This window comes from Balaenoptera musculus, chromosome 20, assembly GCF_009873245.2.
Source record: "Balaenoptera musculus isolate JJ_BM4_2016_0621 chromosome 20, mBalMus1.pri.v3, whole genome shotgun sequence".
In the NCBI taxonomy this organism is placed as follows: Eukaryota; Metazoa; Chordata; class Mammalia; order Artiodactyla; family Balaenopteridae; genus Balaenoptera; species Balaenoptera musculus.
This window is the reverse complement of record NC_045804.1, coordinates 12,236,940-12,250,081: the sequence shown is the minus strand read 5'-3', so window position 1 is coordinate 12,250,081 and position 13,142 is coordinate 12,236,940. Positions and strand designations below refer to the sequence as shown.

Sequence of the window (13,142 nt, the reverse complement as noted above, 5' to 3'; positions counted from 1 at the left end):
AACCTGGTGTTAGCACCCTAGGCAGCACCAACCAAGCCCTGGCTTGTCCACATGCTCTGGCATCCAGGTACCGCTCCCCAGCTCAGCCCATGGCTGGACTCCCTTCCCTGGTTCTCAGGTGGTCTGTGCCAGGGTTGCTCCAGGGTCTGTGTGTGTTGTGCCTCGGCTGTGCTGACACAATGAGACATGTATCCATGAAAGAGTGAGCTCGGGCACTTGGAGGTTCTGTGGGAGATCGCTGGGGAGATGTTAGCTCTGCCCTCCTAAACGTGAGCGGGTTCCCCAGGGTATGCATGTGGTTTCCAGAGGAGGGAACCCAGGGTGGGCTGAGAGCAGGGCTGTCAGGAGTCACAGCTGCGAGGGGTGGGCTATGCCCCGTGACAGGCGTGGGTGACCCTGCAGACCAGCTGTGTGGAGCCTGGCCCTCTGCATAGAAAGCTTGGGACCAGGTGTCGCTGCCCGGAACAGGGCCGTCATGTGCTCCTGGGAGGGGGAGTGAGTCACCGATACCTTTCCCCTTTTGCCCAGGCAGCTGATTAGCACATTCCTGGGTCTGGGTTTGCTGGGACGTGGTGGTTGGAGTCCCAAACCCGGCAGCGCCGGTGGATTAGCGAAGTAACTTTGCAGGCTATGGGGTAGGCAGTCAAGGCTTAACAGCCTGGGGTGTCCCAATCTCTCTCTTCCTCTGTCCAGCTGGTAGGAAGCTATTGGCCTGGAACTAAAAAGCAACCGCTGGGCCTGTGTACCGGACCCTCGAGGTCTGGCTTCTGCACCTGCCAGGAGGCAGCTGAGTGGGCCCTGCACAGACTCCCCTCCAGGCCCCTGGCTTGTTTTCTGCTGGATGCAAAGCTTTGCTAGTTGAGTTTCCTTGGACTTTTCAAAGTAAGAGTTTTGCCCTGAATGTTTCATTTGCTTTAGTTCTCCAGAAGGCAGAATCTTAAAATTGTGCAAACCAGGTCACTTGACAAGTTCACACGGGCAGAGGCTCAGGGGCAAAGCTGTGTAAATACAGGTTTGGTGCTGGTGTGGTTGTGTGAAGAGCAGGTTAGACTGCTCACGGCTGGCTTCTGCCGAAAGGCTTCTGAGTGAGTTGCTGTAGGCCGTGTCCATGGCTTTGAGGACGTGCTGCCCGTGTCCTGAACAGAATGACTTTCAGGCATCTGTCCCTTCTTTGATCCAAATATCCAAACAGAAACCCCAAAGCCCAGATCCTGAGCTCTCTCAGCTTGCCTCTAGCAGGATAGAGCGGGAGGGTCGCTCTTGGGGTCACCAATAGACCCACCCTGACGGTTTGCCCCGCCTGGCCTGAGGCCTGTCACTGGTGGGAAAAACCATGCTGTTGGTGGCAGCTTCATCGGAGTTCTTTCATTTGATCCTCTGAGCAGGGCAGGCAGACAGAACTTTCCACAACATCAGAAAAGGCAATCTTCACATCAAAGGAAAGTTCTGTCTCTGTGTACAGCATAGGACTTTGTTTCTGGGCTTCGTGTAAACAAGCCGGAAGAAACTGTACCCAGTTCCTCCCAAGTGACCAAGAGTTAGGACCACCCAGCACCATACTCTGTGCCCGAAATGCAGGAGCACTGGGAACCACCCCTCCCTCGGGGCCCCTGCAGGGCCTGAGTCAGGTGGAGTTTCCCATGGAACATTAGTGGCAACAAGGCAGGCAGAGAAACCCTGTCAGGGCAGGGAGCCCACCGTGGACAGTGGCCTATCCTCTGCAGCATTTGGCCCAAGGCTTTGCACCTAGGGTGCTGATGCATTTGTTGATTTGATTTTGTTGGAGCAAGATCAGCCTGGTGATACAAGGACTTCTGGTGCCCAAGTTCCTGCCCCCCCTACAGAGCGCTGACTAACCGTGGTTCTGTCAGCATCCAGGCCTTCAGTGACTGCCCGGAGGATCTTGCCAACGTTAGGGGCTGAACCGCACCCCCCAATATTCATGTTTTGAAGTGTTAACCCCCAATACCCCAGCGTGTGACCTTACTTGGAAGTGGAGTTGTTGCAGATGTAACTGCTTAAGATGAGGTCATACTACAGTAGAGGGGGCCCTAATCCAATGGCTGATCTCCTTATTAAAAGGGGAAATTTGGACACAGACACCTACTCAGGGACAACACCATGTGAACACGAAGGTGGAGATGGGTGATACATCTACAGGCCAGTGAACATCAAGGACTTGCCACCAGAAGCCAGGAGATGGGCCTGGAGCAGATTCTCCCTGGGAAGGAAACAGCCCTGCCAGCACCTTGATCTTGATCTTCAGAACTGTTGTTTGAGACCCTCAGTCTGGTACTTCGTTACAGCAGCCCTGGAAGAGCAATACAGCCAGCTTCAGATGCTGCGGGGACTGTGTGGACCCCACAGGCCCAGCTCTGCTCCCAGGGCGTGTCCCCTGTGCGCGTCCATCCATTGGCTCTTGTCTCGCACTGAAGCCTAAGCCCCACCTCGGACCTTGGCCGCCGCACTGAAGGCAGCCAGTGCTGGCCCAGCCTGCTGGGATATCTCACAATTCCACTGGTTGTACTCCTACAGGTAAGTATGCTCTAGGTCAGGTGCAGAGGGCACACACCCCCCAGGAGGTGACAGCTATGGCGCCACAGTCCTTGGGTAGCAGACTAGATACCATGTTAAGTGTGAGCACATGTGTTCTTGGCAGGAAGCAGCAGGAACCTGGAACCAGGAGGAATGTAGGGGAATGGGAAGGAGGGGAATGAGGGCCTGGGGGTGGAGGGGGCTGGGGGGGGGTCCCAAAGTAAGGTCGGTTGGGTTGAGTGGGAGCTGAGGCATTTAGATTCTAACCTGGGAGGTTTCCAAGCAGAAGGGCAGTGCCACTGAAGCCCACGTTTTGGGAAAACTGCCCTGAGAGTGATACGAGCCATGATGGAAGGTGACAAGTGACAGGGAGATGAGTAGGGATGCGCCTTCTTCTCCACAGCAGGACCCTGTCCTGTGCTTCCTCAGGTGTGGGTGGCCCCCTTGCCTTCCCAGGAGGCAGAGGCAGCTGTGCTCACCACTCATCATGCCCTTCTCCCCAAGTTCCCGGGACTGTAGGAGACCCTGACCTTGGCACCTGTTTGCCTTCCCTGCCCTTCTAGCACCTCTCCTGCCCTCTGTCAGGCACCTTCGAGGTCCAGCTGAGGGGCAGGGAGCAGTGGCCAGGAAGGATCTGACCCCTTTGGCCAGGAACAGTGACAGGTGGGCTGAAAGATGAACCACTAAACATGATCCTGAGGGCACGGCTGGAGCGGCTCAGTTTCAGCCCCTCGGGTGTAAGCATGACTGCGCAGCTTTATATAGCTCTGCGGGCCCTATATAAGCAGGAGGTGCCCTGGCCAGCGGGAGCACGGAGAGCACTGAGGTGGCTGCGCTGGAGGTTATCATCAGCCAGAAGAGCCTGCAAGCCACTCTGGTCTGGGCACCTTCCTCCCCAAAGCAGTAGGGTCCCCACAGGGGTGGCCCACACCATAGCTGCCAGGATGCCCAGCAGAACAGCCCGCTATGCCCGCTACAGCCCGAGGCAGCGGCGCCGGAGGCTACTGGCTGATCGCAGTGTGCACTTCCCTAACGATGTCCTGTTCTTGGACCACATCCGCCAAGGCGACCTGGAGCAGGTGGGGCGCTTCATCCGGGCTCGGAAAGTCTCCCTGGACACCATCCACCCCTCAGGTGAGTGCCTGTGGGGCCAGTGAGGGTCTGTGGGGCGGCAGGGGAAGGCCTGAGCCTTGACCCCTCCTGTCCTGTCCAGGTCTGGCTGCCCTTCACGAAGCAGTGCTTTCTGGAAACCTGGAGTGCGTGAAGCTGCTAGTCAAATACGGCGCGGACATTCATCAGCGAGATGAGACAGGCTGGACACCCCTGCACATCGCTTGCAGCGATGGATACCCTGACATAGCCAGGTGAGAGGGTGGCCTCCAGGATGTGGTCCCTCAAAAGGTGGCTCTGCTGGTGTAGCTAAGAACCCTAAGGGCTTCTGGAATCTCCTTTCTGCCCTGTTGCCCTCCCAAGAGAAAACTGCAAAAGTCAGCCGTAGTTTCCAAAAGGTCTGGTTTCTTCCTCCTCACCTCACCTGGAAAAATAAAAAACAGGTGGACCTCGGAACCCCAGCCTGCTACCCTGGGGCAGGGGTGAGCATCCTGTAGGCCACCTCCCTTCCTCAACCAGGGCTGCCCTTTGCACCCCAGGTACCTCATTTCCCTGGGGGCAGACAGAGAAGCAGCCAACGACGATGGTGATCTGCCCTCGGACCTCATTGACCCTGACTTCAAGGACTTGGTGGAGTTATTCAAAGGGACTAAGATGGACTGAGCCCAGCCCCGCCCTCCTAGGGCTCTAGCCTTCCCTGGAGACGTCAGGTGCCCACCTCCCCCAGGTGCCAGGAGTGCCCCACCAGCCGGGCTGGGGGCCGCCCAGGCTGGCCAGGACCCCATACTTGGGCACAACCCTCGCCCCCCGACCCCGGCCTGGCTTTTCAACTCCAGGTGAATTTTTTATTGCGAAACTTTCTACTTTTTCAATAAACCTGATTCCCAAGCCCGTGGTGATGGCCTGATTACTGGGGACCGACCCGTCCCAGTCCTTCGGCTCCGGTGGTCAGCGGACCCCGCCCTCCACTCTGGTCTAGGGGTCCGGCAGCGCCGGAGCAAGGAGCCAGAGCCCCGCGGCTCCCGACCGCCAGTCCCTGCAGTTCGTCGACCCCGCTGCCCCCCGGCCCTGTCTGTCCCAGGACCCTGACCCCGCCGGCCTGGACCCCCAGAACCCCGCTGCCTCGAGAGCCCGTCCCCGCCATCCCCCGTTCCCCGGGGCCGCCAACTCCACAAACCTCACGGACACCAGACCCTCAGCCCCAGCCCTCGGTCTCCGCCCCTACCCTGCGCGCCGGCGGTCACGTGGCCGGCGCCCTCGTGCGTGCGCGTGCGCGGCGGCGCGCGTCACTTCCGGCCGGGCCCCTGGCAGCTGTGGCGGCGGCCGAGAGGGCGAGGTGAGGCGGCGGCGGCGGCGGCGGCGGCGGCGGCGGCGGCGGCGGGGGCGGGGCGGGCGCGGCCGGGACCCGCCCTGGCGCGGCGGCCGCGAGGGGAGGGCCCCGGGCGGGGTCGTGGGGCGCCCGGCCCGCCGCGGCGGAGGATAGGGAGGGGCGCGGCGGGGCAGGGAGGGCCTGCCGGGCACGGGGCTCAGAGAGGGCAGCGGGCCGCCCTTTCCGCCCCTGAAGCTGCAGCCGCCCCGTCGTCCGGGGAGCAGCCCTGATGATGCTTCCTGACCCCTGAGCGCGGCCGGCCGGGCTCCCGCGGTTCGCCTTCCGCCGCCGTCCAGCCTGTCCCAAGCTCCTGGCCTCTGAGCCAGGCGGGGCGGTGCCGGGTGCGGGGTGGTAAGGGGGTAAGAGGCTGCCCGCCGTCCGGGAGCTCACCGAGCCCCGGGGGCTGCCGGGGTGGGCGGGAGCCGCAGCGGGGAGGCCGCAGACATCAGATTTCCAATTACAGAAGCAGCCCAGGTTGTGAGAAACTTCAGGTAACGTGGAGGCGCTCAAGTCATGTCCCCGACCTGTCCCAGGGAGACTTCCCAGAGAAGGTGGTCGTTAGCCGGGCCCCTAGGGACCAGCGCGATAGTTTTGGGTAGACAGGACATTTTGAGCAAAGGCCCTGAGATGTCAGTGGGGAGTGTCTAGAGCTTTTAGAGAGGAGTGCAGGTGAGGAGGGAAGGGGGCAGGAGCTGAGTCCTGAAGGAGGAGGCTTGATTTGGGGTGAGTGGAAGGGCTAGTGAGATTTCCACATGAGGAGGGAGGGGGGTGCATACGCTGGGGTTTGTTGCTCGGGAGGGGAGCCGCTGTTGACACCCAGGAAAGTGGGGGAGGGGTGGTGCAATGCTTAGAGGCTTTGCCTGGGGGACTTCAAGAGACTGCCAGGCCCATTTGGCATTTCATATGACAGTATCCTGCTGGCACTTGCTTGGGTGGTAGATCGTTTTCTAGAAGTCTCATTGGTAGAAACTGGGCTGTTGAGAGCCCCAAAGACACAGAATATGAAGGGGAAGTGGAGTCTGAGAAAATTTGAGTACCTATCAAAAATTCTAAAGGAACACAGAGTGGCTGCAATTGCATCATTGATTCTAACTCCAGAATATCCACTGTCACTTTCCCAGACCACAGAGTGTCATCTTGCCCCGTCCTTAGGCAGATGGTTGTGTGTGGGGAAAGAGTTCAAGACTGGGGGCCTGGAGACTGGGCTTTGGCGCCCCCTCCCCCCATGCCTCCTCCCAGGAGGTCTCTGTAGCCCTTTGTTCCCATGGAAGAGCAAGGTGCTACATAGATCCATCCAGGAGGACTCCCTCCCTGTCTCTGAGCGGAACCACATCAGTGCCAGGGGTCAGGAACCTGCCAGGAGTACAGGCAGGGGTGGGGGCAGGCTCTCGGGTGCTCAAGCCAGCTGAGCTATCTTGACCTAGCCCTGACTGCTGTGGCCCTGGAGGCCCAGAGGTTGGGAGGCCCTTGGGGTCCAGACCCCATTCTGCTGGGTGGAAGGTTGCTTCACCTGTCAAGCCTCCAAAATGGGGGTTATCGGGGTCCTACCTGGCTCAGTGCAGTGGCCGCCCTACAATCGGCCCTTGGCAAATGTTTGCTGTGGCCGGCAGTGCTGCTGCCCCTTCACAGTGTGCTCTACGTTTGTGGGTCTCCACCACACCTGAGTGGGCTGTCTCTGCATTCGGTTTGCCCAGGGCTCTCCTGGCTCACGCTTCGTAATCAACAGCAGCCCTTTTACTCTCAGAAGTGCCCAGCTGGACGATACATTCCTTCTGTGATTGCCCTGTCCACCATCATATTGGATAAGCAGCCACGGAGATCTTGTTTGAGATGGTGACTTCATGTGGCTATACTTGGGTCCCTGTTGAGCAGGAAGGCCTGGTGAACATTCTTGGGGAATGTTTTGGCTCAGATGGGGATTCTGAGGCCCATAGAGGGAAGAGACTTGCCCAGGGGCAACAGAGCAGGGATGGACAACCGCCACTCACAGAGTGGTCTGGACCCTGCCAGGTGCTGAGCATGCAGCCCGCTGGCCACTATGGGCTAGTCAGCCGTGGACAACAGTCAAGGCCTGCAGAGCACACTGGGAGGCAGTGTATGGTTCTCCGTGGCGCCGGCAGCAGCAGAGGTGGCTCTGAGGCACAGACTGTGTTTGAGTGGGGGGCCCAGTAGCTGGTGACACCTGATGAGATAGACTGTGGCCAGACTGAGGGCTTGATGGCAGTAGAAGACCCTGGTAGTGTCTGGGTGGGCAGTGACTTGGCAGGGTGGGTCTTGGGAAGATCATGCTGGCATGACGTATACCGGTGATGGAGAAGGATAGTGCAAGATACTGTCCCGACACAGGGGTTGGAGGGTGAGCGGTGGATGTTGGACCAGGGGTGGGTGGGAATGGGAAGAAGTAACTGAAGAGCACATGGGTGGAGGCTTGGGATCTGTGGGCTGAGGGGAGACTCGTTGCATCATCAGATCTAAGATCTCAGTGGTGTGAGCTGGGCCTCCGTGGTCCACTGAGAATGGAAAAATGCTGCCAACTTTTGTGCTGGCGATTGCCAGATGCAGCCCAATTTCAAAGCTATTAAAATAGGAGAAAAGTTTCTCAGAGTTGATGGGATATAGGAAATGTGATGAGGATTTGAGCTCCAGTCTTGAGGAAATAATTGTGCCTGATAATCACTGTGAGCAAAAGTCAGAAAGAAAACAAAGGGAGGGAGATGTTTGCGGAAGTGGATGCTCCCTCGCTGCTGGCCAGATGGACTTGAGGCTCCAACCTCAGTGGGACTCTTGTGACCTGCTGGGCCTTTTTAGGTGTCCCTGGCACTTTTCCAGGCATGCCATTCTCCCCAGCCTGCTGGTCACCTGGCCCCTCCACACCGGCCTCTGTAGTGGCCCTGCTCAGCACTTTCCCTGGGCAGTAAATGTGCTTGGGTTTCCCTCCACTTCACCCCACACGCCACTGTCAGCCCAGGCCTCGCACCTCCCTTCACAGCCAGGGACAGGCAGTCTTGGCTGATGGTCCCGCTTCCTCCCCTCGCTCCACTGAGACCCTTTGTGCTAGGTCGATGGAGATTTTGTCTTGCTGGTCCAGCAGTCACCTCTTCGTCTAGGTCTTCCTTGAGTCCAGCTGCCCCCTTGGTCATCTCTTCACTGACCTTGTTCTCCCTCCCCCATGCATGCCTTTGCGGCTCGGCCCTCTCTGCTGGAGCAGCCGTGTGTCCCCAGGCTTCTGTCTTTAACATCAGTCGTATGATTTGCCCACTGTTGCTGTGGCTCGTGCCCGTGGCTGTCACCTTCTGTAGTGGAAACAGGCCCTGTGTATATGGGTTCCTTTCAGTGGCTCTTCCCTCTGGGCGCTGACAAGTACTGCTTCTCTGGTCACTCCGGTGCACCTCGCAGTGGCCACGTGGCCCTTTCCCTTGGATACACACCTAGGACTGGAATAGCTGTCATGGGGCGTGCATATTTGTTAGGTTTTTCATGGAAGTTTCTTTTGGGGTCAGCATGGGGGCCCGGCTCCCTGGAGGAGCCCCAGGAGGTGATGAAGGTGAGTGAGCGCAGCTCACTGTCCCTCTGTCTTCAGGGGAGCAGCAGGGACCTGGCTTCTCGGGAAGCTGCTGGTACACTCGGGAGAAGCCTTGGTGTCCTTGCGTCCCGCCAGGTGGCAGGATCTCAGCAGGGGCAGGGCAGGGCCAGCACAAGGTTCTGAGGAGGAAGGCCCCTGGAGGGAGGCTGAGCTGCTGGGAGAAGACGGAGGACTCAGGGGTTCCTCACATCTAGGAAGGCCAGCTGGTAGGACACAGGCCATTAAAGATGGACCTGGTTAGGTGTGACCTCCCGCATCGAGAGGAGGCAGACGGTGACTCCTTTTTAAAAAGTCATTTTACTCGCCCTTCAAGTCCCAAGGACGTGAGAGCCTGCGGGTGTCCAGCACCTGGCCAAGGTGCTTCCCGGCCACTCTGTCCAGGGCACCAGAAACCTTGTAACTCAAGTAGCAAATCTGTGTGGGCAGGCGCCCAGTGACAGGTGCACAGCTCCACGGTTTATGGGAGACACTAGCCTCTGGTCGGGAAGCGCAGCCGGTGAGGGCAGCGAGGGGTGGGTGCCCACTGTGGAGACTGAATGCTCCAGGGGTCCGGGGCACAGGCCTCGGGACTTCAGTGACCAAGGGGAGCAGGTAGGTGCCCAGAGAACCCCAGAGCCACGTGTGCACGTGCATGTGTGCAGGCAGGGCGATGGGAGCTGTGAGGGTCTGGCACCTGAGTTAGGCCTGAGACTGAGCAGGGGGCCCTAAGCCAAAGGCACGTGCCCATAAAGGCCAGGCAGCCCCCAGAAGCTGTGACCAGAAGAGGCCGAGGCTGCCCTGGAAGGAGAGGCCCCAGGGATGGGCAAGGCTGGGAAGGCAGGTACCCTGAAGAAGTGGCCACTCAGGTCCGAGAGGACAGACTGCAGGAGGGCTGAGGGGGCCTGGGCAGGAGGGGCCAGCCTAGAGTGGTCAGGGGCTGGCTCATCCTCCAGGCACCTCCCTCCTCTTGCATAATTGGAGCCTCCCACCTCATCCTGCTGCCGACAGCCCCTTGGGACTTGAGCGTTCTTGAGCCCTTTGAGTGTCCCCACGGCACCCTCAGGCCAGAGAGGGCTTTCCCTCTGTGCTTTGGTGTTCGTGGGGCTGGCGCCTGGGCAGGAGACCCATGGGCAGTGAGATCTCCCGAGTCTAGGAAAGAAGTCACTTTGTGAGGAGCTGGGCCTCTCCCCTGGGAGGGCACAGGGTTCCACGTGCCCCCCCAGGAAACTGGCTTTATGCTTTTTTGTTGTTGTTGCTGCCTCAACCTGTGGACTGTGTTTACCTGTGCAGGTTTTTTTTTTTTTTTTTTTTTTCCGGCCGCGCTGTGCAGCCTGTGTGATCTTAGTTCCCCGACCAGGAATTGAACCCGAGGCCCCTGCACGGTGTCTTAACCACTGGACTGCTAGGGAAGTCCCCCTGTGCGGGTGTTTAAAGGCCAAGGGAGCCAGAGAAGAGGTACCCACTGTGTCTCATCCTCCTGGCCCTTCAGGAGGGGCTGTGGCTACCTGCTCTAAGTATTCTGGGGCCCCTCGGCTCCAGGGGTGGGTGGGGGAGGCACTTGTGCTCAAAGGCCCTTCCCAGGCTTCCCCCCACACCCCCAGCACCTGGGGTTGCCCTGCTCTGGAGCAAGGCCAGGCCTAGGACTGGCCCTGTGCAACCAGCTTCCTCACCCTGCGGTGTGTGTCCTCAGCCAGAGAGAGCACATTGTCCAACTGGCCAGTTTGAGAGTGAGCCTAAAAATAGACCCCCATCCAGGGCTGTATAGTCCCTTGGGCTGAGAGAGAGGCTGTAAACAGCACACACCCCAGGGTCTCGGTCACTAGGTTGGGCCTGGGGATTTCCTCCGGGCTCACAGCCCTCCCCCAGCCCTTCCGTCACACCCCGGGGACCAGGAAGCTGGGCAGGCTCTGCTGGGCTTCTCACCATTGGGAAGCACATCCCCATTTTAGAGATGGGAAACTGAGGCTCAGGAGAAATGACACACTAGGCCCTGCAGGCAGTGAGGGCCCTGGGACGACCGCAGGCCTTCCCCACAGACCCACGCTCTGCCGGCATTGGTGTTCTGAGACTTGAACTGGGAATGTCAACAGAGCTGCCTGACTCTGGGGAAGGTGCTCCTAGGCAGCAGTGGTCCAAGTGCAGGGGCCACTCGGAGCTCATGTGGCTCTGACTCGTGCATGTCGCCGGCCCAGCCCCATCTGGCTGACCCTGCCGCACCCTTAGCCAGCTGGATTGTGGCTAGACCCTGTCTCCTGGAAGGCAGGGAGGCCACAGCTAAAGGGAGGAGGCAGATGCACCCTACGCCCTTCCCATCTCTGGAGCCCTTCTGGAGAGGGTGGTCTCCGTCCCATTCCTGTGTCGTGGGCTTCCCTTCCAGAGGCCGAGGGGATCCGGCAGCGGAGTGCGAGGACCAGACGCCCCAGCGATGACCAGGTGGGTCTTGGGCAGTGGAGTGGCCTCCAGGTGGGATGGGCCTGCCCCCAGCCCCTCCTCACTGGCTGGGCTCCCCCAGTTCCCCTGTCTCCAGAGTCGTCTACAACGGCAAGAGGAACAGTAGCCCCCGCTCTCCCCCCAACAGCAGCGAGATCTTCACCCCGGCCCACGAGGAGAATGTGCGCTTCATTTACGAAGGTACATGGGGTGCCCCCAGCCAGGCCCCTTGAGCCCCTCCTGCCCCTGTACCCTCACTCCGCCCCAGGCAGGTGGGGGGACCCAGCTCTAGTCACGGCAGGCGGTCAACGCTATGGTGTTCCTGACAGGCAGCACCCCAGAAGAGGCAGTATTTGGAGCCAGTGGTGTTTGCTCGGGGAGAGGGGGGCCGTGGAAGACAGTGCACCCTGGGGAACCTGGGGCATCCTGCAAGTGGTGTGGCTGGCGTGTGTGAGCATGTGTGCACAACATTTGTGCCAGGAGGTGGGGGATGGAGGAGGCGGGAAAGATGGGGGGCCTGCCTGGAGGAAGTGCTGTACCCCAGTGGGTCTCATATGCCTCTGTGACTGCAGCTCTGGTCATGGTACCATGAGGCTGAAAGGGGCATGGTCTGGGCAGGGCTCCCCGAGGGAATGGGGGTGTGTTGGGGACAACTTCAAGTCAAGAACGGGCTAGGCCAGGGGGCCAAAAGCTGTGAAGCGGGAGTTGGGGGCAGGGGGCTTGCGGGGCCACTCTGGTTGGGGGGGAAAGGTCAGGAGAGGGTGTCCTCCAGCTTGGACACTGACTGGGCCGGACTGCCTGATGCTGCAGGCCTGGGGGTCTAGAGCCCCTGACCACCCCTGCTTCCTGCAGCCTGGCAGGGCGTGGAGCGGGACCTGCGCAGCCAGATGTCGGGCAGCGAGCGGGGCCTGGTGGAGGAGTATGTGGAGAAGGTCCCTAACCCCAGCCTGAAGAGTGAGTGGGGCTGGCCTGGGAGGGAGGGGCCGGCCAGGGGGTTGAGCTGGGGGCAGGAAGGCCCACCTGCTTCCTGCTTCCAAGACAGCCTGGCAGGGTGGGCTGGGTCCCAGGGCTTTCAGAGGCAGGGGCAGGACGAGGGACAGACCCTGCCTCTCCACCTGCGCCCACCGCTGACCGCTCTGTCCCCTGGCAGCCTTCAAGCCCATCGACCTGAGCGACCTGAAACGCCGGAACACGCAGGACGCCAAGAAGTCCTAAGGCGCGCCGGTGCGCCTCCCCTGGCCTCTGGGAGATCTGGGTGCTGGCCTCCTCCTCTCCTGTGGGCCCACCTCCTGGGAGGGGGAGGGGGCCTTGCTCCCAGTGGGCTGAAAACCCCAGGAACAGGACATGATTGATGGCCGAGGCCTGCCCCTCCTCCCTGAGTCCCCTCCTTTCCTCTTGGGGGATCTCAAGCTACCCCCGACACTAGGGGGGCTTGGGCCCAGCCAGCCCCTGCCCTCCCGTGGGCCTAGGTGGCTCTTTTGAGCTGCCTGGCCCTGCCTGCCCCCCAGGGCCTTGACCCTGACTCCCTTCACCTTCCCCTGCCCCCACCCCCCTACCCCTGGCCACTTCCAGGATCAGGAGGGAAACGAGGGGGCCTTTGTTGTCTCCTGTGCTGGTGGGATTGGGCTGGATTAGCTCCTGAGGTGGCCAGGAGGCAGGACAAGGGTGATCCCACCCATGCCTAGCATGGGTCCCCCACCGACCCCTGCTGTGTCTCTGGCCTGGACACAGGGAGTGTCTGACCCCTCACCCCACTCTCCAACCTGGCCCCTTCCTTCTCTGTGTCAGCTTCAGGATGGCACCAGCTGTCTGGGCCTGGGACACTGCTGGGTGCCCCCTCCAAGGGTCTTGGGCAGCCAGGCCTGGCCCCCCCTGGGGAAGGGGCATGGGGCTGGCCTGAGCTGGTGAGGCTGCCCAGTGGGTCCTGCCCTGTGCGGTGAGTTGGGAGGGTCTTCAGGGCCATTTTTTCTTCCTGTGCCCTCCAAATCCAAGTGTCTGACTGGAACCTGAGGACGAGTGAATAAAGGCGGGGTGGCATTGGCTTGGCCACTTGGTCTGTGAGACCCCTGTCTCGGCTGCCCACACAGGGCTGGAAATCCAAGGTCATGATCCAGGCCCAGAAGTTCCGTCTGATCC

The 13,142-nt window shown here is 60.4% G+C and overlaps 2 protein-coding genes across 4 annotated transcripts; both read left to right on the top strand.

The window, feature by feature from the left end:
* The first annotated feature begins 3,325 nt into the window (after nt 1–3,325).
* Nucleotides 3,326–4,540, top strand: PPP1R27 (protein phosphatase 1 regulatory subunit 27). Its single transcript, XM_036837172.1, has 3 exons — nt 3,326–3,669; nt 3,749–3,899; nt 4,185–4,540. The coding sequence occupies exons 1-3, from the start codon at nt 3,480–3,482 to the stop codon at nt 4,306–4,308; spliced, it is 465 nt and encodes a 154-aa protein (XP_036693067.1). The 5' UTR covers nt 3,326–3,479; the 3' UTR covers nt 4,309–4,540.
* Nucleotides 4,541–4,924: 384 nt separating this feature from the next.
* Nucleotides 4,925–13,053, top strand: MCRIP1 (MAPK regulated corepressor interacting protein 1). Of its 3 annotated transcripts, none has more exons than XM_036836602.1 (5): nt 4,925–4,981; nt 10,954–11,009; nt 11,089–11,207; nt 11,859–11,960; nt 12,157–13,053. In XM_036836602.1, exons 2-5 carry the CDS (start codon nt 11,002–11,004, stop codon nt 12,219–12,221), a joined length of 294 nt encoding a protein of 97 aa, XP_036692497.1. In that variant the 5' UTR covers nt 4,925–4,981; nt 10,954–11,001; the 3' UTR covers nt 12,222–13,053. The 3 variants fall into 3 exon arrangements, with proteins under 3 accessions (XP_036692497.1, XP_036692495.1, XP_036692496.1); XM_036836600.1 differs by lacking the exon at nt 4,925–4,981 and adding an exon at nt 5,128–5,373; XM_036836601.1 differs by lacking the exon at nt 4,925–4,981 and adding an exon at nt 5,373–5,505.
* Nucleotides 13,054–13,142: the final 89 nt, after the last annotated feature.

Coding starts and splice junctions, on each gene's coding strand:
- PPP1R27 (XM_036837172.1), top strand. CDS start 3,480: ATGCCCAGCAGAACAGCCCGCTATGCCCGCTACAGCCCGAGGCAGCGG. Junction 3,670..3,748: donor GGACACCATCCACCCCTCAG/GTGAGTGCCTGT, acceptor TGTCCTGTCCAG/GTCTGGCTGCCCTTCACGAA. Junction 3,900..4,184: donor GGATACCCTGACATAGCCAG/GTGAGAGGGTGG, acceptor TTTGCACCCCAG/GTACCTCATTTCCCTGGGGG.
- MCRIP1 (XM_036836602.1), top strand. Junction 11,208..11,858: donor TGTGCGCTTCATTTACGAAG/GTACATGGGGTG, acceptor TGCTTCCTGCAG/CCTGGCAGGGCGTGGAGCGG. Junction 11,961..12,156: donor CCCTAACCCCAGCCTGAAGA/GTGAGTGGGGCT, acceptor GTCCCCTGGCAG/CCTTCAAGCCCATCGACCTG.